General features: G+C 36.3%; 1 protein-coding gene across 7 annotated transcripts in view; it reads right to left on the bottom strand.

Annotated features, from left to right (window-relative positions):
• LOC110096383 (mediator of RNA polymerase II transcription subunit 13) overlaps positions 1–23,880 on the bottom strand; it is a 35,746-nt gene that overhangs the window by 5,846 nt on the left and 6,020 nt on the right. For 6 of the 7 annotated variants that reach the window (XM_028695325.1, XM_020822300.2, XM_028695326.1 and 3 more), the window contains exons 8-19: positions 21,797–21,874; positions 21,620–21,702; positions 19,958–20,036; positions 19,523–19,843; positions 19,363–19,449; positions 16,013–16,250; positions 14,124–14,393; positions 12,564–13,910; positions 9,942–10,203; positions 9,734–9,869; positions 9,546–9,633; positions 8,402–8,480 (exon numbers count right to left, since the gene is read on the bottom strand). In XM_028695325.1, the coding sequence (XP_028551158.1) occupies positions 8,402–8,480; positions 9,546–9,633; positions 9,734–9,869; positions 9,942–10,203; positions 12,564–13,910; positions 14,124–14,393; positions 16,013–16,250; positions 19,363–19,449; positions 19,523–19,843; positions 19,958–20,036; positions 21,620–21,702; positions 21,797–21,874 (3,068 nt within the window). The remainder of the gene's footprint in view (positions 1–8,401; positions 8,481–9,545; positions 9,634–9,733; positions 9,870–9,941; positions 10,204–12,563; positions 13,911–14,123; positions 14,394–16,012; positions 16,251–19,362; positions 19,450–19,522; positions 19,844–19,957; positions 20,037–21,619; positions 21,703–21,796; positions 21,875–23,880) is intronic. The other variant, XM_020822303.2, reaches the window with a different exon arrangement.

The raw sequence follows: 23,880 nt of genomic DNA, 5'->3' as shown, positions 1-23,880 counted from the left end.
TTTATGGCAAGGCCGCTCGGTCAGAGCCTCGATCATAACTTTTTATCTATGATGTCCTTTGGCAACAAAATCAACAGCTAAATGATACACGTTATGCCCATAATGGTGAGAGATCATTGATATGAACATAGTGATATGTTTGATAAGACATTGCTTTTGATATGCTGAAGTTATTATTAAACTCATCACTCCCACCAAACTATCATGGAGAATAGATGGATTGACAAGTTTTGCTTGTACTTTTTTATATTTTGCAATTTTTTTACGTTTCTTGTATTTATTTAAAAATTAGGTCTCGTAATAATATGCCTTGAGGTTTGGGGCATTTTCAAATAAAGACCCCTCTAGTTGATATTTAGTTCCAACATGACCATTTTCGATGTTTTGAATAATTTTCAATTTATTTATTTTATTTCTTTTGACCTTATGAACTCTGCCACCTTGCTTGTAAAGGATCAGGTCTATGATTAATACTTATAGTTGCATTTTGTAAATATGACTGCATGGGTTTGTATTTTAAAGATGAATTTACTTTGGCTAAAGGCATTGGAGTCCTTATGTAAACATAAATCTAACGGCTCCAAAAATTCTCACCCCGGCCTCTTCGCGGCCCCTTTCTTTTTATGCGGGTCGTCGAGAAGAGTTTTAACAAGTATGTTTCGAGGCAAATTTTTAGAAGGTAGATTGGGTTTTGAATAAGACATTACCAAGATATTTCACCTTAATTTTGTGAGGACTTTATGATTTGAGTTTAGGTTTCCTATAAGCAGAAGCTCCTATAGTTAATTACCCCTTCCGATAGCCAGAATGAACTTTTGATTAAGGCTAGTCGTCAAATAGATACATAATATCCAGCATATAATAGCAGCATGATTAAGTATTTAAAATTTTGATATTTATAATAAAAAAATCTACCACCTTGCACTTAAAGTGAATGGTGGGAGGAAAGATGAACCCGATCAAAATCCCATAGTTCTTCATCCTCATAATCTCTAGTCTACTTAATCAGAGAAGGTAGTCGCCCCAACCTTACAGAAGGATCCTTATCGACGGCCATGGGTTCCTTCATCTAAGGGTACCTTGTAGACCTGCGGTGAACATTTGTCTAAAGGGACAAATTTGAATTCGCCTTAGCTAACAGAGTGATTTGTGCCCTATCGATCATATCCTACTAATTCATTGCTCAATGATTTAACGTTATTGGGGAACATACGGGCTCTGACCATGACCATAATTTAATGGTGTCATTTGATGGCAAAACCACCCGATCAGAGGGTCCTGGTCATAACCGTTTACCTGTGGTACCATTTGGCGACAAAATCATAGATTAGAGGGCACGTGTCACGTCCTTACTGGCAAGAGACAGATTGAGAATAAATCCTAATGATATTCTCGACTAGTTATTCGCTCTTTATGAGCTGAAGTGATTTTTAGATTTGTCCACATCGACAAATTATTTCAGAGGGTTGATGTGTATTTTGCTTTTAAGTATTTTGATGTTTTTATTTTAATTTTGGTGACTTTTAGGTTTTGAATTTTCATGGGAATTCGGGAGGCATTTTAAATGTTTGTGGTCCCCTCCGCTGAGATTTTCTGTCAACACGACCATCATTGGGGTATTTATGAGTAATTTCATTTTATCGGTTGAACCTTGTTGAGTCTGTCTACCTGCCGACAAACGAACGGGTTATTGTCGACTTTATCCTTATTAGTGAATCTTTCTTTGTAATAGACCTTGAAGGTCTAATATGAAAGTATAAAATAAATATCTCGGTTAATGCCGCAACTATATATTTGTTCGAAGTTCGAACTTGTTGACTCCTTTCTACTCACATAGAAGGATTTGACTCGAGCTTAAGTTCATTTCTTGACCAGTGCAACATCCTCAGACGTCATGTATGTGCATACATCACGCTCGTCGGGGCTCATATAAGTTTATATTTTTGTATGCATTTTGCAAGATGTGTTTGTATGATAGTTATATATACGCAATGCAATATGTGTATATGACACATCTGCATATTCACGCACATAATTATACTTTTATATGCATGTTAACCTAGTGACGCTTGTATTCGTATGTCTGCATGTATATGTGTATGTTAATAAATGCACTTGCATGTTGCTTGATATTTGACATGTTGGCTGTTGCACGTTAGCTTGACGTAGTAGTAGATGATTTGAATGCATTACATGTTTGCATAATGGTACAATGCTTTCATATAGTGCATGATATGTTTGCATGTCAGCATAACATACCACTGCTGCACAGTACATTTTACAAGTTATGTGGTGTACTTGTGTAATGCATTTTGTATGTTGTAGTATATATATGCATGATGAATTTTGCATGTTAATGCAATGTGTTGCCAGAGCGTGGTGCATTTTGTATGTCGGATGATGTATTTGTATGATGCCCCTGCATGTTGCAAATATATGCATGCTACGAACGTGTCGGTACGCATTTCAATTCATGAGGGGGGATGTTTTTGCAATGATCAGTTGTGCAGATGCCTATCATTGAGAAATGCACTGGGCTTCACTTGGAAATTTATAAATGTCTTATTTATGCTTGTATGAATATTGCGGATCCAGTGGTGTGGCGTCAAGAGTTGAATTTCATTTATCACGCATCGACAATGCATCTTAGATCATCTCGACTTCTGCATATTATATTTTTCTTCAGCTTAGCATGTAGGAATGAATTCAACTTGCAAACAAGTTGTACAACACATCAGGAGTCTTCCACTTGCCGTTGATAAGTAAGCAAATAAATATGGCGTGACGACCTGATGCCACAATTTTATTGTCTTAATTTATCTGAGTCTTGCAGTTTTTACTACAAGTTCCATGTTCTCCCTACAGGTGAGTTGTAGTGTGCCTATCTGTGTTGAGAGAGGACCCATCATCCTTACAATACACCTATTGTCACAGCTTGCATGTAGGGCTAATGTGTTTGTGCAACCCCTCGGTGTTTGCAGGGAATTCATTGCACTTGCACCAAGTCCACTGTCAACATTCGTAGATGGCTCAGTGTGTTCATTTGCATGATTAATCGTCGCTGCTTGTATGTTGATATTGATTACAAGATATTGTGCATTCATTGCGTATCCTACATATTTTACTCATAGATGTGCTACCTGTTGTAGTTGTCTTTGTTTGTTTGTGAGCATGATTGAAGGGAGTGTTTTGCATCAATAACCATGGTCGTGATTTGATCACCATATTCCCCTCAATTTTGATAATCATCGCTTGTTGATGTTTGCTCGTAAGCAGGTGGTGTTTGTTGTGTGTTCAGAAACAACGCCAAATGTATAGGGAATGGGTCAAATGGCAGAGGATTTGAGTAGGATTTTCGAGCACTTGACAGATGTACTTTATTTTATCTTTTTTTTTAACTTAATTGGAGGTCAACAAAATCATAAAATTTTGCCATTTTAGATTTGTTATGTAGACACTAGTCACGTGATTCAAGTCATCCATTTCAGTCCTTGTGAGGAGCTGACTTGAAATGTCGAACCTACGACCCTAACCTACAAGTAGAGTGACCCAATTTAGAACATTGTGCAACATATTGACAATTGTGATTTTAAAAAAGAATTTGCTGAATTTAAAAATGATTGCATAATTTTTTAGTGGTTGCATGATTCTCGAAGTAGGATGAACTTGTTTCATCTAATTGTCAACGCGTGCAACATTCTCGAACATTAAGATCGAGCATTTAGCATATTTTTTGGAACACATGAATAATATTGATTTTTAAAGATCTGATATAACACATGCTGTTCAAAGCATGTGCAAAGTGCACTTACATGTTTCACAATGCACTTGTAAACTTTTTGATGCACCTACAAGATGTTAAATGATCTATTTGCGCATTTTTAGGAGCAGTAGCATGCCACTAAAGGTAGTTTTACGCTTTGCAAGGCTATACATTTGAGTTTTAAAGTTACATTGACATGCGTGCACATGACAAATGCAAAGATTTATTATTTGTATGAATGCTTGGTCATTAGAGTACATATAGTGTTTCTTTTTTTTTTTAATTCTTAAAAATCTCTTCGATTTGTGTCCACTCGTGTACAAGTTGCACATCCGATGGCAATGAAGGTGAGTTGAAATATTTCACGTAATTTAAGATGTGATGATGTCATCTTCAAGTGTTTGCATTTTAATGTTATAGATCTGTGTTTTGTTATATAAATACAAGACCTCCCTCCCAAGTTCATTTCACCATTCAAAATTGTTTGATCTCTTTATGAAGTTCAAGCATTTTGAGAATAATAAAAAAGTTTTGTACTTGCATCTAAGCAAGATATAGTTTGTCGCAAGTTCTTGGAGTCATTTCAAGTTTAGTTTTATGTTCATTTCATTTTAATGTTATAATCTGATTTAATCAATTAGATTAATGATTTATTGGAAATTTAATTATTTATTGATTAATGGAATCTTTTAATGCACCAAATAAATGATCCATTTCATGACTTTTTCATTTATTTCAAGTTTTGGAGTATTTATATTTTTAATAAATATTAGACGCTAAGATGAAAAATGCCACTGAGTTTCTTAGATTTGAAATTTTCTACAATAAATTATGAATTTTCAAAGTTTGTGTATGTTTTCGAATTAAGGTTGACCATTTTATTTTTAATGAATTCTGGTGGTTTGATATTCTTCATAAATATTAGACCCAAGGAAAAACTCTAATGCCTTTGAGTATGCTCAATTTAGAATTCTCTATAATTAGTTATGAATTTTTTAAATTTGAGTATTTAATTGTTTAATTAGATAAAAAATAAAATTAATTGCTTACTTAGGGAGATTTTTTACTTTTGTACCAAACTGACTCCAAACCTCTTCAAATCCTACTAAAAGTGTCAGGAATGACCTGTAGGAGTGATTTCAAGTGTTTGAAATTTATCTGGTATTTTCATGATTTTTAATTACTTATTTTAATTAATTATTGAATTTTCCTAATTATTAAATTAAGGTCAACTTCGAAGTGTGCTGAAGGGGCTTTTAATTTTCTCAAATAGGTTATTAAATTGTGAACATTTTGAGGCCTTGTTTGTATTTTTCTGATTTAATTTATATTTATTACATTTTTTTAGTTTCATAACCCATAAAGGGGCTAATTTTTGTTTTATAATTTTCTAATCAAATGAAGTCAAAATTAAGTAAAATTAAAACCTCGGGTTTATGATGTCACTAAGTTCATTGTTTCAAAGTTTCATGCCTATTGGGTGTGTGTAGAATTTTCTAAGATTTTTTAAAGTTTTCTAGACAAATCCTTAATTATTTTTCTTAGGTGTCACTAGTATTCTAATGAGTCTAAAATTTGGTATGATTAACCCTTACACATACACAAGCACACCACAAAAAATTGAACATTAAATCCTACCTATTTGGAGAGTTCTGAATTTTCAAAGTTATAGATCGAAAATGAACCCATCACCTTAGAAATTCTAACCACAGGAATCTCGAGCATACTTTGATCTATGAAAATTATTAGGAGTGACTAACATGCTCGAAAAATTTTCACTAAAGTTTATGTCCAGTTTGACCACTGGATCATGAGAAAATTGACAAAAATTAATTTCAAGCATCACTGATTTTCTCACAATACACTGCTCAAAATTAAAAAAAAATAATAATAATTTTAAAAAATTCTTGGTATCAACCCTTTCCAACAAGTTCAAAATCACTCAATTTGGTGAAAAAATGGATTTCAAGTGATTTTGGGAGTTCTGAGCAATAAATCAAACTTTAAATTTATTTTATTTAAAATAAATGGCGGCGGCGCCACCGTTTTCAAAGCCTACAGGACAGCCACACGAAAACCGCGAAAGCGGTTTTAACTTAAACACGGGCGTCGTTCGATCCCCGTGAATCGGATCAATTGCTCTGATCGCCCCACATGTCCCATTTGCACACAAACTGGACGAGTTCGAACCCCGGCGCCGTCCGCAGTTCTGTTCTGAGCAACATGGCACTTTCTGGGTCATGTGATCGTGCCTGTCCGATTGCGCAGAAGGTGCAATTGGACTTCTCTGATCAAACCAGACCGAATTCAGTTCAATTTGAACTAGAAATTTCATTTGCTCATAACTTTCAAAATGCCTGACCAAAATTGATGAAATTTGAAAGATAAGCTCTAGACATCTTAATCCTTTAATGTTTAGAGTTAGGAGGCTCCATGCATTGTGAATTTTGGGTAGTTTCAAAATATATTTTAAATTTAAAATGCAAATAACTTACCAACTAGTGGGTAGATTTGTGAGTTCCTGGGCTCATTTTGCTCCTGGAGAGATCCTCTTCAACTTTGTAGAAACTTCCAAGGGATGATTCTGGCTGGATTGAAAAATGGCTCCAAATCTCCTCTTTCTCTCTCTATTTCTCTCTCTCTTCAACAATGGGGGTTTTGGGAGCTATGAATTAGTGGAGAAATGCTTGGGGAAGATGGAGGAATTGTTGGAGAAGCAGAGGGAAGAAACTTAGGGGCTGGAGGTGGCTGAGAGAGTTTTTTTTTTTTTAAAAGATGAGGGTTTTGGGGAGTCTTTATGTCACTTAGAGCCCTATGGTTTAAGTGGAGGGCTGAGATTGATTGGAGCCCTAGCTTGGATGATTGCCACCTGTCCAAGCTGGTTGAGAGCCAGAGAGATGGCAGCTTGAGAGATAGTGACTTGGTTGGGCACATGTGAGACGATGGGACCACTTCTTTCCCCTCTTGGTTAAACCAAGTCTTGGGCTTGGTCTAAAAGCTAGTTTATGAATGCTTTAGGGCAGATTTGAGCAGGTTTAGGCAGGAAAACCTGAAGGGAATGGATTGGTTAGCCAAAGCTTGACCAATTTTCATAGTTTTGAAAGGTTGTGTTGACTTGTTGCTAACTGGGTGAGTTGGTAAGGGGTCATGCATGCTGTAAGAAAAGAGTCCAAGGGGTTTGAGCCCAATGGTTGGAAGTTTGGATGGAGATTTGACTACATGCATAGATTTGACCCTTCATGTTGAATTGACAAAGTAAAACCAATGATGACTTGACCCATGAGAATGTTGGAATACATGCTTAGAATATCCAATGAAATGATTTTGAATGTTCAATTTGGTTTGATGATGCTTGGAGCATTGAATTTTCTATCAAGTGTATAGTTAATTTTGGTCAACCATGGTTGATTTGATCAATTAGGTCAAACAATGGGCTGAGGTTAGGTCTAACAAATTTAAAATGATATTTTGGATTCAATGGAAGAGGTCCTACGCAATGGTGAGGTCTCCTTGCATGAAATGCATGTTTGGGCCCTCATGGGAAAATTTTGGTTAACCATGCTTAACTTGTTCAACCAAGTCAAATCAGAACTTGAGTTTTGGTTCAATACACTCTAAATGATATTTAGAATGCATTGGAAGAGATTTAAAGGCTAGTTTGAATGAGCCACGCTGAGATTTAAGAGAAAATTGATTTTTCCTGAAGGAATTTGGGGTTTGGTGGGCCCATATTCAACTAGGGTCTACCAATTATTCAATTGTGTTTAATGTCATAAGGATGATTATGAACATGTTCAAAGATTTTGGACAATGTCCCAAGGTCAAATTCCACAAGGTGCATGGTCCAGTGGCATGGGTTATAAATTTTAAAGGCTTTGTAGCCTTTGGAAATAAACTCAGTTTTAGATGTTAGAGGACTCAGATTGGCCTCCAAATTGGAGTTTTGACTCTAGAAGCATGCCTAATCAATATACAACTGACGGATCATGAATCAGAGGTCATTTGGTTTAATTTTGAGGTTATTGAAAAAACAATCAAAAAAATTATGGGACAGTAAGTTTTGGCCTTGATTTTTTTGTTTAAGATTTTGGATTTTATCATTCATGCAAGAATGAGGTCAACATGCACAAAGCCCTCTCTATTAGCTAAGATTGAGTTGAATTTGTCCCTTGGACAAACACCACCACAGGCCTACAAGGTATCCTTATACAAAGCAACGCATGGCTTCCATGAAATTATATCATTAATAAAATAAAAAACAGTGGTATAAGCTTACAGCCAAATAAATAGTCAAAAATGCATCTTAATTTTCTGTTTGAGTGTCTTCTACAAGAGCTCCATATCCCTAATGCAAAATGCGGTGAATAATAAGTTTGTATTTTAGATCAAATTGATCAGGCAATTTTCCAAAAGTGCTTGGAAAATTAGCAAGCAGTTCTTGTTTAGGTTTATGAAATGACTAAAGATGGCACATCCAATGCTTATACGCAGAATATAGTGTTACAGTTTATCAATAAAGTATTTGAAAATTTCAACGGGTGCAGGTGAGCTTTATTTAAAAAAAAAAAAAAGAAAAGAAAAGAAAAAAACTAGATTGGCTGATCATTTATGAATGTAATAACCAAAGATTGGACTAACCCGTTCCTAACTGCTGGAAAAAATCAGTACCAGCAGATGTTAGGAGATCAATATCAGGACATAGAGCAAAATAGGAAACCTGCAAAAGTTATACGCAAACATCAACAACATTACACAATTAGCCACTTCAAGGAAATTCCTGTAGGAACAATATTTTCAACTAAAAGTAATGAGAAAAAGCTCAATTAATCCCTCCATTATTAGTAAGTGCGTGCTCAATTTAATCACAGCTTCTCACCGCTCCAATTAAGTCCCTCAACTACTAAAAATTGATCCAATTTGATCCCATGACCAAAAATAATCATTGAAGTTAATAGCAAAATTAAATGTGATGATATTTTAGTCAGTGCAGGTGTATAGGAGGATACATTTCTTAGTTGCTCTATTTTGTCATTAAATGAATTATAACAAATACAAAAAATTGAATGAAAGTAAACGTACTAAGGGCTATTTAGTTTGTTGAAAAAGGAATGCATGAATTTTGAAATTTGGGTGTTTGATTTGATGAAAAAGGAATCTAGTGTTTCACTCCCTAGTTCATTTTTGATGTATTATAAACTCACTCAATTTTGATAAAATTCCTTTTTCACAAGCTAACTATGTCGTCACTAACCATCGTGCAACCGCTAGCCACTGCCAACAGCCAGCACCATAATTTTAATTTACATTGCATTCATTTTAATTCAAGCTAAAAAAATCAATTGCATTCTTTTTACACTTATCCAAATAACTTCAAACAATTCAAAGACACTATATTCCTTTTACACTACATTCATTATTCAACAAACAAAATAGCCCCTAAATGATAAGGTTGAATAAGTAGTAAAACAAATATTTGAAATGAGTATCAAGTTAGTAAGTTATCAACACAAAAATTATACGGGTAATTATTATTACCTACTGAGAGATTTCTCAATTGAATTATTAGATTTGTACTAGAATGCCCTTCCAAATACTGTAGCATTAGAGTAGCAAATTGGATTAATTTTTGGTAGTTGAGGAACTATATTATGGCAAATGAAGCTCTAGGATTAAATTAGGCGCACTTAGTAATAATCAAGAAACTACTTCGACTTTTTCTTGTAAAACAATTAAAACAAGAATTAAACCTGGAAACATGCAAAAGCTAATTTCTAGAACTTACAGGTTTAGGTGAGGCATAAGGCTCCAGAGGAGCCTTCTCCCAAAGTTGAAGACAATTAACAGACGTTTTCAACCAATCATCCTGGTAACTAAAATATCAAAATTAAAGCCATCAATAGTGCATATCTTTCCTGTTTTTTTTGTTTTTTTTTCATATTGGGGTGCATCAGTTCCATTAGGAATACATACCCAACAAGTAAAGCCGGCAACGAGAGAGCTGCTAGAGTGGGTTTGAATCTAGAAGAAAATTTCTGAGCATCCGACTCTGAGCCGCAGATATCTTGATTTGACCTTCTTTGAGTAGAATCATCAATTCTAACACCATCTGTCACATTCTCGCCTCAGGATAAAATACTAATGTTTAAAAAACTGTAGTTAGTACAGGTCAAAAAAATACCTCTAATGCAGGAAGAGACACAGCCTGATTGCGGTGGGCTTATTGGCTCTCCTCCCAAAGACACCGTGCTTAGAGGATCTTTAACCTCACCAATGGTATATTGAAAAGGATGACCATCTCCACTTGCTCCTGAATCACCTAATTGGTGACGACCCCTGCACCATTCAGTCAAGGAAAGAGGGCCTTCTGAACTAGGAAAAGCAGATTTCAATCCTAATTTGATGTCCGACTGCAGCAAACTGATTACATTTGAAACTTGAACCTGAAACAAAAAAAAGATTTAATTTAACCACAGGAAGTAAATACAATGAATAAAACAAGTTTCTTACGGAATGGAACAGATAAGTCAGCATTAAGATGAGTTCGGTGATAAAAAAAGTCTTCAAAGAAATTAATAGAACACAACTGAGAATAATCATTCAAATAAAAACAGAAAGAGAATAGATGGTTAATGCATTTACTATTTAGAGCATCACATTTAGGTAGGATATTATTAGACAGAAGCTATGCAGAGAAAAGGGTTGAATAAGGTAAATGATACATAATGATAATGTTTACTGTAAACCGCAAAATCGGCTACCACTCACCCAAACGACACTCACGCACGATCTTATAACAGTTGATCATGTAACTTATTCTCATGGCAATAAAATTCATGCAAAACTGCTCCCTCCCTCCATTTGACACACAGACACAGAACACTGGATCTCCTGCACACGGAAGTTGCACCAGCCGAAGACCTAAACTGCTTCTGTCTCCTTCCGCCAACCCAACTCTTGCCTCCGTGCTCTACGCCCAACTCGCGACTAGGTGCGCACGCCTTGCTCATGCGACCGACCCTGTCATCCTGATCTGCCTCCGTCTGCACAAAGGAACCCGAACACCCAGTTCAATCCCGCACGGTCGAACTGCCGGCCCTGCCCGACCCCATTGTTCGCACGCAGAAATCCGACCCCGTTGGCACGATCCCTTGACTCCTATGCACTCGCTTAACCACTTCGATCCCGGACGCAAGAAGCCCCAGTCCATCTTCCCGTGAAAAGACTAGAAATGTTCAATATGAAAAGGCTAGAAAGGTAAAGAGGTAGACAAAAGTTGACAGAAAAGGGGAAAAATAATCTTGAATTACCTCCCTACAACTATAAACATGAATCATGGTAAGAAAATTATGAATACAGCCAACCTAAATAAATGGATATTGATGCGGACATCCAACCATCCATGGCTATCCGAGGAGCTGAAGATCAACGGCTGTCATCGTCCCACGTTATCTTATATTTTTATTTGTAATTTTTAAATTTTTATTATGAATTTTCCGTTTTTACCCTCACTTAAGAGGGTCGTCCTATGTAAGCCTTAAGGGCATATGTGTCTTGTTTTAGTTTCTTAGGCCTATATATAGAGACCCTTTCTTATGTAATGGGATGATGAATTGTTAATGAAATTTTATTCTACTTGTTTAATCTCTTATTCAGTTCATGAGAGGAGAAGGATCTCTTTGTGAGTTCCGAGATTCCCAAGATCTCTTTGTGAGTTCTTGAGGAAGTGGAAGGATCTCTTTGTGAGTTCCGAGATTCCCAAGATCTCTTTGTGAGTTCTTGAGGAAGTGGCGCTTGTAGATCTGTTTGTGAGTTCTATTGGAGGTGTTGCTCGAGGTGTGTAGCTCCGGATTTTCTTTTTCCTAAACCCAATTTATTTCTTCTCTACCTAACCAAACTCTCTTCCTCCCAAATCCCCTCCACCGGCCCCCATAAGTCCACCGCCGGCCATCCCAAGCCAATCCCACCACCGGCGGCTCCGCCGACCTCCATGGGACGACCAAGCCACCGGCCTCCCTCTTGGGAATTTCAAATTTGAAATTCAAATTTGTTTCCAAGAGGCATTGAAGACTTTCCTAAAATAATTCCTTGATTTAAGGCTTTCATATTAATTGGATGTTAATTTGAATTTGAAATTCCAATTAATTCTAATTGATAGCCCCATTATTGGAAATTTTCCTTTCTTTCAAAATCTGAATTTTAATTCAAATTTTATTGAATCTTTTATTAGTATTGTGGGCCCCACTCTACTTATGACAAATAATCTCCTCCCTCTCTCTATGTGGCCGGCCCCCTCATTGGGCATAATCTCTCTCCTATCTCATTAATTGCCCCCTCATTAAGCCTCCATAATTACCTCCCACAATTCCCTCTCATCCAATTTAATTTTCACAATTAAATTTGAATTTAAATTCAAATTCATCCCGCCAATTCCACTTAATCTGAAATTTAATTTCAGATTTCCAATCTCTTTTCCCAAATTGATTTGGGATTTAATTAATCTTGCCACCTAGGCAAGTACATGGCATTTACGTTTCACATCAGATATGAATAGAAAATGATACGCTGGAGAAACGTAGATTAAGAAAAAAAGCAGTAAGCATTTAGATCAAGGGCACAAAAAGGGTGAAAAAACTGTGCAATGAGAAAGGGATTTTTAACAGAACAGAAGAATATTTTACAGAAGCTACAAATTATTACATGAAAGAATATGTGCTGGGAAAAAAATAAAATACTTAAACAGGGCAGTGACAAGAGAAATGAACATGCAATAAGCAGAAAAAAAAATCATTGCAAAACTTACATTAGCTGACAGCGGATCTATCAACTCAATACCAGCAATGTCGACATAGTGGCATGAAGCAAAGATTCCACCACATCCAGCATGAACCATAGAGGGACCGCAGGAAAATCCTCGCCTCTGCTGCTCCTCTAATGCAAGCCAAGAATAGGAGCCATCAACATCATCCATATCAAGAGAAACATCAACAAGAGAAGCAGATTGTTGAACAAGTAGGCCAATTGCATCAAGAAGTTCCTGAAGAGGTTGCCTTTGCCCACGAAAACCAAAGGTTTCTTCATTTGACAAATTATGAGGCAAAGATGGCGAATTTTGAGGAAGACATGTATTAGAAGGCTTTGTCCCTTTGGGGACACCAACGGGACGCCAAACACCAACTGATGAAGTTAAAGGCGCATCCAGCATTCCAATATGAACATCACCTGCAATTCTGACAGGTAGCATATCTTTCTTCTTTGCTTCATGCTTGTTGGGAATCACATCAGGCAAGCTGTTAGTGTCATATGAAATCAGATCAAGCATAGCATCCCCAGTCAGTTTATTCAAACCAATAGGACGTCTGCTGTTAAAAGATAATAAAGTATGCCGAATCCTGCACATAGCAACCTGGAATATTATGCACTCAATTTCAGTTGCAAGCAGAGTCTCCAGGGAGAGAAGAAAATGACCTGCCTCAAATGTACTGTCATTGTTTATCTGTAAAGCAGAAGTTCCACTAGATGACTTCATTACCGAAAGAGATGATGGTTTTTGTCCTTTATGTGAAGGCATTACATCATTGAACAATTTACTGTCAATCTTCTTAGGCACGCCTTTCACAAGTGTGTATAATTTCCCAAGCTGACCAGAACTTACAGCATACAACCCAATACCAGGTTTTAATTTAGAAGATTTTTCAAAGCTTTCCTCCATATCGGACACAGAAGGAGAAGGTGGTGTTGCACCATAAACATGAGCACAAGAGGGCACGAGTGAGGTTTCAACCTTTTTAGAGCCTGGTAAGTATGGGTTTCTGAAAATTGAGATGCTGAACTCACTTGAACATATTTCAACTGCTGCATATTCTGGGGAAAATGTCAGCATGGCTTCTGCTTTCATCAAATTGTCAAACTTTCCGTTGGATGACTCCAAAGAATGAGTTATGGTAACAGATGACTTAGCATCCTTAGTACCATCAGTATCCTCCGAAAATGTTGAAGATGGTTGGTTGTAGTTTTCAAAAGATGTAAGACCCACAGCTGATATTCTCTGGTCTGGACTATCAATTCCAGCTGTACAAGGACTACCACTGATATCTCCACAATCAACAGACGGAAATACAATGACTTGAGACTCGGCAGTTCCTGGAGGCTACGATATGACACACAAAAACTTAATCTTTTCTAGTTAAGAATCAGATATCACTCATTAAAGAATGAAACGTTAAAACACATCCATGATTGTAAAAAAAAAATTAAAGATACAATGAATCAACTCCATGACATAATAACTAAAATAGTACTGCTAACATATATATATATATATATATATAATTTGAAATTAGCCATGAATTATAAGGCATACCTCACCAAAATCAAGAACATCATTTTCAAAAAAGTCACCAAAATCTCCAAACTCTGCTAGAAGTGATTGGATGTCTATGCCAATTCCTCTGTCATCATCATCCCAATCCCAACTGGAACCTACTTGAACATTTGCCGAACCACCAATAGCAGAATTATTTGCATCAACGACACTAAACTCAGATTTGGCTGCATTTTGAGCAGTCACACTTGCAACTGTAGCTGCTTGACCAAATACATCAGTCACACTGGAGCGAAGACGCTTAGAGACCTACATTAAAGAAGGCTTACCAGAATCAGCACTAATGAGCAAGTAATAAAATTATTTTACATTTCAAGATATATGATAAAACAGAAAACTAGAGCTATTCACCAAAAGAGATGAGAACTAGTTAAATCTACTGAAGAACTTTTCTGAAAGCAGTAATTATCTAACAACATGCCGTCCAAACTTTAAGATGTGAAATCCAAATATAAAGGGGAACTAATTCAATCCAAAAGAATGCATGAGTGCTGCATGAACAACTAGGCAGATTTTCAGTCTGGCAGCTAGCTAAGAAGTGCTGTCCATTCACTCCATTGACGATACTAAGGGAAAAAAAATCACCAATTAGATGGCATAATGCTATATTAATATGGATGCAAGGTAAAGTGTAAACTCATAAAAAGCCATGACGTATTATTCCACCTTTAGCAAATCCAATCAAACACCCAACAGACATTCCTAGTAGTGTAAACTTAAAACAGTTTACGCCAAGGCGGAAGAGTCTTCATGTGCTTTGGATCAGACGCAGACGAAGCCGCTCGCAAGCTCGTGCGTGGAGTCAAACCGAGGCGGTGTCGTGCGGGTCGATTTCACGCGTGTAGAAGCAAACGGAGGTGTGAGTCCACGCGTGGGTTGCATGCGTGGACGGCACGGCTGGGGCTAGTCGCACGGGCAGTGATCGTGTGTGACGAATACACAGGCTGCGGGTTTTTCGCACGGGAGAAACGCACGCAGGTTAAAGGCATGCCGCAGGCTTTGGACGCATACGGAGGCGTCATGCGTGCGGGTCGAGAGTGAGCGGGCTGGAGGCGGACATCGGATGCAATTCACGTGAGGCAGTCAGTCAGCGAATGGCGGTCTGCATGCGCGAGTTGGAGTGGAGAGGGTAGGCGAGTGGTTTGTGTTAACTAACTGAGGCAGCGAACGTTTTTTTTTTTTTTTTTTTTTTTGGTAACAAGGCATCTACCCGCTTCCACCCCCATAGTAGGTGTTTGGCAGCATAACTAATCCCTCATCGAGTCTACCAGCAACCAACCCTACAGGTGCCCACTTAAGGGGTTGCGCCGCATGAGAGGGGAATCAAACATGGGTTAGGGGTTCCCAACCATGCTCGCCCACCAACCCAGCTAAGCCCGGCAGGGTTCAGTGATCGGCTTTCTTACCGCAACTTTCTAGTAAAAAGAGCTACTTTAAAAATAGTAAGATAATTGTCTCAAACGAAGACTAAGTTTCATTTTCCCTGTCTTTTAATCTATCTATTTGCCGAATTAGTGCATTATTTCATGGAGAAATGCATTTCTACAATTATTTTCTAAAATGATGCATCTGATCACTCAATATCTGAAACAATGCATCTTTTTCTTTCTCTACTTTTTTTTTAGATTATTTTTTATATATTTTTTGTATCAGTCAACAGTAACTAAAACTTAAATGCATTCATAACAACCAGTACAAGGATGACTAATCACTATGTCCCAACGAAACAAGAGGTATCATGAAAAAGCCTATGGAATACATATGCTATATCCAATCTCTAACAGCAAAAGTCCATAGGAAAATGGAACAGAACATTTAATTGAAACCATTTCCAGGAAATTCCAGAACAAGAAAGAAGTTTAAGTTACCATCTTCTTGCCATCGTTATCAAACTGATCATTAGAAGATAAACCAGACTGCCTAGAGGTTAAAGAATCAGCATCAGCTTCCAGGTCACCAGTTACAATACCAGCTGCATGATCGCTTCCGCTGGACGTGCTACCAGTGCTGCTGGTGCTGCTACAGCTACTATTATTACTACTGCTATTATGTTTTCGCTTCAGTCCAGTGCCACTGAAATCAATCCCGAATGCCTCTAAGAACTCACTGTTACACGTGATTCCATAAAACAAATTGAGAAGTCAAAGTTAACATCAATAATTAACAAGAATCCAGCAAAAAAAGAGAACAATGGAAATCCTACACAAAGCTATTAACAGATATCAAATAACAGGATGATTAGGTGAAATAAGCTGTTTGTTACAGATACATGAGCTAGAGAAAAACTCAAGCAATATAAACTTCCAATTCAAATGAATATGCCATCATTTACAATAGCAGAATAGTGCCTGCCGAACAATTAAACAAACTAAAGATATTAACAGCAAGATGATAGTCCGAAGTACCAACACTACATAACAAAATTTAAAAAAAAAATTTCCCTTCCATTTCAGACTTGATTTTTAAACATAATGCTTAAAATATGTCAGTAAAGTGATTCCGGAAACTTCCACCTGCAAGAAAGTATTAATTGCTTTCATGCAAAAAGCAGTAGAGACAAGGTACTTGTTAATTTATTCGCCATTAAAAAAATTGTTGAAGTAGATAAGTGATGTTGTTGTGCAAAATTAAGAAGTTCAAAAAATTCTGGGAATAGCAAGCTTTTTAGTCTTCCCACTTTTTCACTATCAAAATGAGTTTATTATGGAATTTATACTTTAAAATAACCTTCACATCTACTAGCTTAAAGACATCCCCCATATTTGCAATACATACAAAGTTCCCAAAGACATCCACCATATTTGCAATTCATACAAAGTTTCACAAAAAGACTTGAATAGAAGGATTATATTTTCCAAATCTTCAATGGAAATAAGTATAACAGATACAAAAGGACGCACTTCCCCAAATAAAATTTGCAAGGAAAAAAAATTTGCCATTGGCCTGCATTCTTATAAATGAAATATTAGCCCGTGTACATCTTCTACCGAAAGCTTTAAGTTTATCATTGTTCCTTTTATATATAAAAGTAAAGTTTTGCAAGAGATACATTCTAAAAGTGAGGAGAATTAATAGTCTAGACGTCCAGTGAGCATGAAATTTTTTTCCTATAAATTAGAAGCAGATAGAAAACCATGAGTTTTAATGATCTAACGATGACAGTTAACAAACTTTGCACATCATTTAGGGTTAAAAAAATGAAATATTCAATTTATTCTATGAAAAACATAAAGGCTTAGTTAGAATATTTCCCACAAAATATCCAAGCAAAGAATACAAATAAGAATCAATGAAATCTTAGCGATTATTCCCTTCAAATGTGCGCATCAAGTAATCATCTGTGCAGAATTTATTTATCAGTATTTATTAACTCATTTATTTTTGTGTTATTTGTTTAATTAAGAAAATGTCAGGGAGAATGATGGCTGAGGGATGTATTGTATTTCATATCATTATATTAGTACGCATGACTTCGCATAGTTTTTGTTTTTATTCAGTTTGAAGTAATTTCCCCAGTGGCTTACTCTAATTATAAAAAACATGAATGATGACTTTGAAAAGAAGAAAAATTATATTGGAATGCAGAGTGCGGGAAGAAGTATAGGCTGCTGTTTTTTTCCCATGGCGGTGGAAAATGGAGTTGTGGCTTGGTGTTTGTTGGATTTATCCTTTTGGATTTGTGTTTTTGTTGGTGTTTTTTGGCCTAGTGACTTTCATCAGCTGAGGGTGGCATGAGCATTTATGCAGAGTAGCTTGTGTTTTTGTTACAACAACTCCAGATTTCCATGGATTGCAGTGAAAGGTGTGCAGCATTTACACAAGGGATTTGCAGGTTTTTGTGATAAAGTTGGCTAAGCCTAAAATCATTAATATGTTTGGCTACTTGGTATTTAATTTAGACTGGGATTAGACTGGGATTAAGATGATCTATACAAACAAAGCTGCTAACCTAGGGGATAAGCAGCCTATAAAATAGTTGTTAAAAGGCATATAATTATAATTTTTGGCTTTAATTAAATCTCTATTCCCAGTTTTCAATCTTGTGTATGTTGGATGTGTAGTTCATTCAAGTGTGCTATAAATGTGATAATGAAACCTTTTTTCATTTTGCAATTTTCATTTCTTGTTCTTATGTTGTCTACATAATTGGATATTGGCTTGAAAAATTCTCTTGATTTTATTTAAATCTGGAACATCTACAATTCAATTTATGGAAATTCAATTACAACTGTTCGTTGATTTTGCATGGTACTAAATTCTTGCTAAATTTCTCCTATTATTTAAATTATTTGGATTATAATTATATTATTGTATTTTTCAACTTTCATTTAAAGAAAGAAAAAATTTTAGTTATTTTTTCAATTCAATCTATGAAATCCTCAACTTCCTTCGCATATAATCAAATTATGCGTTGGTATAAGTTTCATTTAAAAATTATGACCATGAATCATCCTACATCAAAGAAATTCATGAAAAAAAAAACCCCACATGCCCTGATCATGTAAGAAGATGATTATTAAGAAATTACTATCAATAGGTCGTGCATACAATTACCAACTAATATAAAACATGTGATAATTCTATGCAAATATATCTATTAGCCCAGGGGATAAGGAGTCAACATATAGTTGTTTTAAAAAAAATAATTACAACTACGGGCTTGAATAAAATTTCTCTTTTCATTTTCAATCTTTTAAGTACAAGTTGGAAGATTGATTTCTTCAAGTGCGGTACAATTATAACAACTGTATTCATCTCCTTGCATTGGCAAGGACCAAATTTTTTTCTTGTTATGGTGCTTTCATTTATTGTTCTTGCTTTATCTAATAATTTGACATTGCATTGATTAGTGCTCTTGAATTTGTTCAAATTTGGCAAATCAAAATTTCAAATTGTAAAATTAAATTACAATTGCTAATTGATTTCTTGCATTATTAAATTCTAATTGAATTTCTCATATTATTTCAACCATTTCGTTATCATTTGGGTTTTAATTCTAGCATTGCATGTGTTTGAATTATTTGATGGCTAGTTATCTGCAAAGCTTTGACTTCCTTTGCATGTAACGATACTATGCAACATATTAGTTCTGCATAGTAGGAAACCCTAATCTTTGAGTCATCCAACACGAGAAAAATTCATGAAAAGAACCCCGATCATGTAAGAAGTTGTTTATTAACAAACTACTACTAATAGGACATGAAACTCAATAACTCACCAACGTAAAAACTGAGATGAAGATGGAAAATTCCAAAATGGCCACAACTCATGAAATGATGTTCCTGTCCAACTTTTCAGAAAGAACCTGTACAAAAAAAGGAATACAATGCAACAACCCTAAAAATAATATTAAAAAACTGACAATGAAAGAAAGGTACCTTTTCAGGGAGGATCTGGCAAATGCTCTGTGCAAAACAGGAACCAGCACAGACTCTGCAGGATAAATGAATGTCCTTTCAAGTATAGGAAAGGGATCAAATTGCTGGTTTTTGCCAGAAGAGGCCAAGCAGGGCTCTTCAGACTTGGGCGTGACAGAAGTTATTTCTTGGTTACGTTTTCTCTCCTGAGCATCTTTGTTGGATGTAGATGGACAACCAAGAGTGACTTCAACAAAACAATTTTGGCCCCTCAATTGATAGCCTGTGGACCGAGAGATAGAGGGTAAAACATGTGCGCTTTCATTATTGGCCTTCAGTTTGCTGAGATTATTTGCACGGCAGGGTAAAGGAAAATCAGCGACAAGTATTTATACAAACACGTTCCAAAAGGATAATGAAGAAGATCATTTAGAAGAACATGGTAATGATGTGTACCTGGTGTAGACCTGCTTAACAAGGTCAGTAGGACAACATCCAGTAAGCCTGCCTCTCATTCCATTGGGAGAAACAAAAACTGTAAAATAAACAAATATCATAGCAAAAAATGAAAGAAAAGGAACGTGGCCAAGATCAAGGCTAAGTCAGGAGGTCTCAACTGAAATTGCAACAAAAACACATTGAGTCCTTCATGAAGACCCTCATACTATTTACTTAAAGACTATTTTATGTCCCAATACCGTTATAACAAGAGAACCAAATAGAGGTGCATTTAAAAATGAAAAAGCCAATGGGACAAAACTGTACTAAAACCAAAACAAGTGCTGAGAGCAATTATGCGGAAGTTTCACATAATCTACGTTGCAGAGCATTCGTTGTAGCGGTAAAAAAAAAAGAAGAATTAACTTGGGTAGGAAAAAAGCACCGAACAACAAATAACATGGTTAATTGAGCAAAACGAATCACATAAACTAGGGTAACAATGTGTTACGCTCAACAGGAATCGAAGCTGAAAAAGGATTCATAAAGCCGAATCCAAATAGTTATCTGTTATCAGGATTTGGGTTCATAACAATATTGCTACGTTCCTTTAGAGTAGTAAAGCCAAAATAAGAGGGCTATCCTTAAAGTGTATAGTTACAATATTTGATAACAATAGCTTCAGACAGAACTAGAATTAGGTCCATTCTCACGAAGTTAAGGGTGGGTCGAGTAGATTTTGGATTAAGATATTGAGAGATTTTACAACTGTTCCTTTCTTGGCATGAAAATCTCATTCCTAATGCTAGGAAATCTTAAGAAGGCTCTCCAGGAAGCACTCGGCACAAATTTATTGCCATCCAGATCTATATCAGAGCACATGTTTCCATTTCAATTGATAAATTCAGCAATAATTTCTCTTCCAACACTACTGACGGCATCTGCATAAACGATGAGGACATAAGGCATCTACTAGTCCTATAGAATACTATTTTTCACCCCACTTTGCTCCTCCAGCATCAACTGTTTTCCTTCAATATGCTTCCTTAGCCCAGATCTGATCTTGTGCCATTCAACAGATTGCCCAGTTGCTTTTAGACCTATATCACTCACTATTTCCCTAGGAAAACACTAAATGCAGAGTAGAAGCAATTAGGATCAACTCGTTAATGACATTTAAATATGCATAAAAAGCACACATGAGATTTGATTAACATTTTATGAAATTAGAATAAATTATATGCTTCCGGATCATATTTCTAGTTTGTCCATCAATTAAGAGTTGACAAACTTGTATCGTTGCTAGTTAAACGTATTGTGCAAGCAAAACCAAACCAAAAGTGGAATCTACACATCATAATGTAAGAGCAAGAAAATTTAAATATTTGATAAAGATAAAAGAGACATCTTGAAGAAAACACTGTTTGGCATAGGAAGATATGTAATAAACTAGGCAGACAACAATGGCAAAGTACACTGACTGATGAAACATGGCAAAAAAGATGGTTTAACAATGTTATGGGGTATATTATGACAAAACACTCCAAAGTTTTAAAGCTTTCTATGAAAATGTAAAATCTTAGGGAGTTTGTCTAAGAGCCAAGTTTTCAGAATAATGCTGCACAAAAATCAAAGCATGCCACTAAAACAAATTGACCAATTAAAACAATGAATGCATACCTGGCAGCCCTTTCCTAACGGAATTTGAAGAAGAACGCTTTAACACTCTTTCTATGTCATCATCATTGAGGTTGCGAAGATGCCTAGAGACCATGTATACAGGTAAGAAAACTCTAAGAAAACCTTACTAACTCCTTAAGGTATCAAATAAAGCTTATTTTCACAAGAATAACGAACTTTGCAGATATAATCACATGTATATAAATTGCTTCTTCAGTTGCAGCAAAAATGAATTCACAAGTCGGATGAGCTTTCCTGAAAAAAAAAAAAAGGAAAACATTAAAACAATCCGTAAGATGGCATACAGAAAGAAGAAAAGGTCAAGATTCCATAGATTCCCCATGTACGCATTCCCAAAGCAAAAACGCATTGATATCTATCAAAATAAATAACATATTGAAGTACTTCATCTCATTTGTTCAACTGAAGATGAACAATACAACAGAAAAGGCAACCAAAAAAAAGATAATTTGAATATGAACTCAAAACAATAATATGTCCTACTCTGGACCAGGCATAACCACAACACCAACCAGCCCAATGTTTGCAGAGAAAAAGCAGTTCATAATATAAGAACTTCAGTGCTTCCAAGAATGACAGTTGATGTCTCTACTGGTTATAGACTAACACAGGCAAATAGGACTGTGTTAGAGGGGTAAGGTTCCAGATGTCAATACACACTTAAACATAGTAGACGTTTGAGCATGGAGTATGCATGCATCCTGCGAAAGAGATCTGCAGAGGACATAGCAAACTGATACGCCTTAGGTTTCACAAATTAGGGTTTGCCCTAATTTTCCTTCAAGATGAAATTTCTCCTCCAAATCCAAGAAAAAATCAACACAAGAGGGATGAGAGGAAGAACAAGAATATTTGAATTCAAAATCCAAGAGAAACAAGATACAATTTGTCCACTTCGAGAAGGACAAGGTCTCCCACTACAAACCCTAGAAAAACAAGAGAAAGAAACTAAGGAGGCTAAGAAAAAACTCAAATATTGCATAACCCTAGAAATCTCCCTCTATTCCTTACTTAAAGCAAGCCAAAAGACCAACAAAACCCACTAGTGGGCTGCCCAAAATGAACCGCCCAGCTCAGGGCAGACCCGAGCCAAACCGGTCCAGGATTGGACCGGTTCCGCTCAAGGCCGAACCGTCCCGCCGCTCCGTCGCGTCCCGCGGTCCCCTTCGGCTGGCCGACTGGCGCGGTATTCCCCCCCGCGGCTTTCGCTCGCCCGCAGGTGCCGTCCCTCCCTCTGCGACCGGGAGGCGGATCGCATCACAAACCTCTCATGCAAGTTGCTCACGATGAACAACAATGAACCAGCACCAATAGAATTACAAGCATGAACTTTAAAAATAAGGGATAATAACCCATTTAATTCACTACTGCCAAAAAAGACAAGCTTCACGACCCAAGGTCTGACTCTATCCATGAAGCCCAACTTTGGTTTGCATAAATACCATGGAATTGTGGGCAAACCAGCAATGGGGATGAGGACCCAAATAATCCACACTTTTCACTCAAGAGCAGCACTTGCACGTCCCAAGTTTTTTCTTTTCATTCATAAAATTGGTTACATGTGCCAACTTTGCATTGGTATCCAAGTAATGGAATTATGGAGCAAGCCAGACATGATCCACCTATGCCACTGTCATTTATTTTTATCCCATCATTCAAGTATTTAATTAGTTCGCAGAAAGAGCTCTTGAGACAAGCCAAAAAACTAGTATAAGATGTCAAATCTTACCATCACACGCTTAGTCCAGACCAATCACCATCAGAAAGAAATGATGTCTTTTCGTAACACTCAAAGTTTGCTTTTTAATTGAAAAGCAACTGCAAACCTCTTAAGAAATTGTTTGGGAATGCTTACTGGACCCTGCTTATCAATCAGTATGATTGCTGGGAAAACTACTTTTACAAGTAATTAGGTTATATGCTTAGGGTTGTTTTGGATAACTTTTTATTTTTATTTTTTAAAAACATTGTTTGATTTGTGTTTTTTAGCCGTTTTTATCTGTGTTCTTAAAAATACATCATGTTATTATTTGAAAATAGTTAAAACAACTTTTAGAATATATAGATTTCTTTTTTTAAATAAAAACTATCCTAGACACGCTCACCTACACAGGCCACAACACTGCCACCACCAGCCAGCATCTTTGCCCTCCATCACCGTCTTATGAGATTTTCAATGAAAACAAAATAATACTTAGAATATCAAATATATTATCGTTTCATTAAAAAAAAAAAAAAAA

This window comes from Dendrobium catenatum, unplaced genomic scaffold (assembly GCF_001605985.2).
Source record: "Dendrobium catenatum unplaced genomic scaffold, ASM160598v2 fragScaff_scaffold_621, whole genome shotgun sequence".
In the NCBI taxonomy this organism is placed as follows: domain Eukaryota; kingdom Viridiplantae; phylum Streptophyta; class Magnoliopsida; order Asparagales; family Orchidaceae; genus Dendrobium; species Dendrobium catenatum.
Note: the sequence above shows the minus strand (reverse complement) of the source record. Positions and strands in the feature narration are given on the sequence as shown.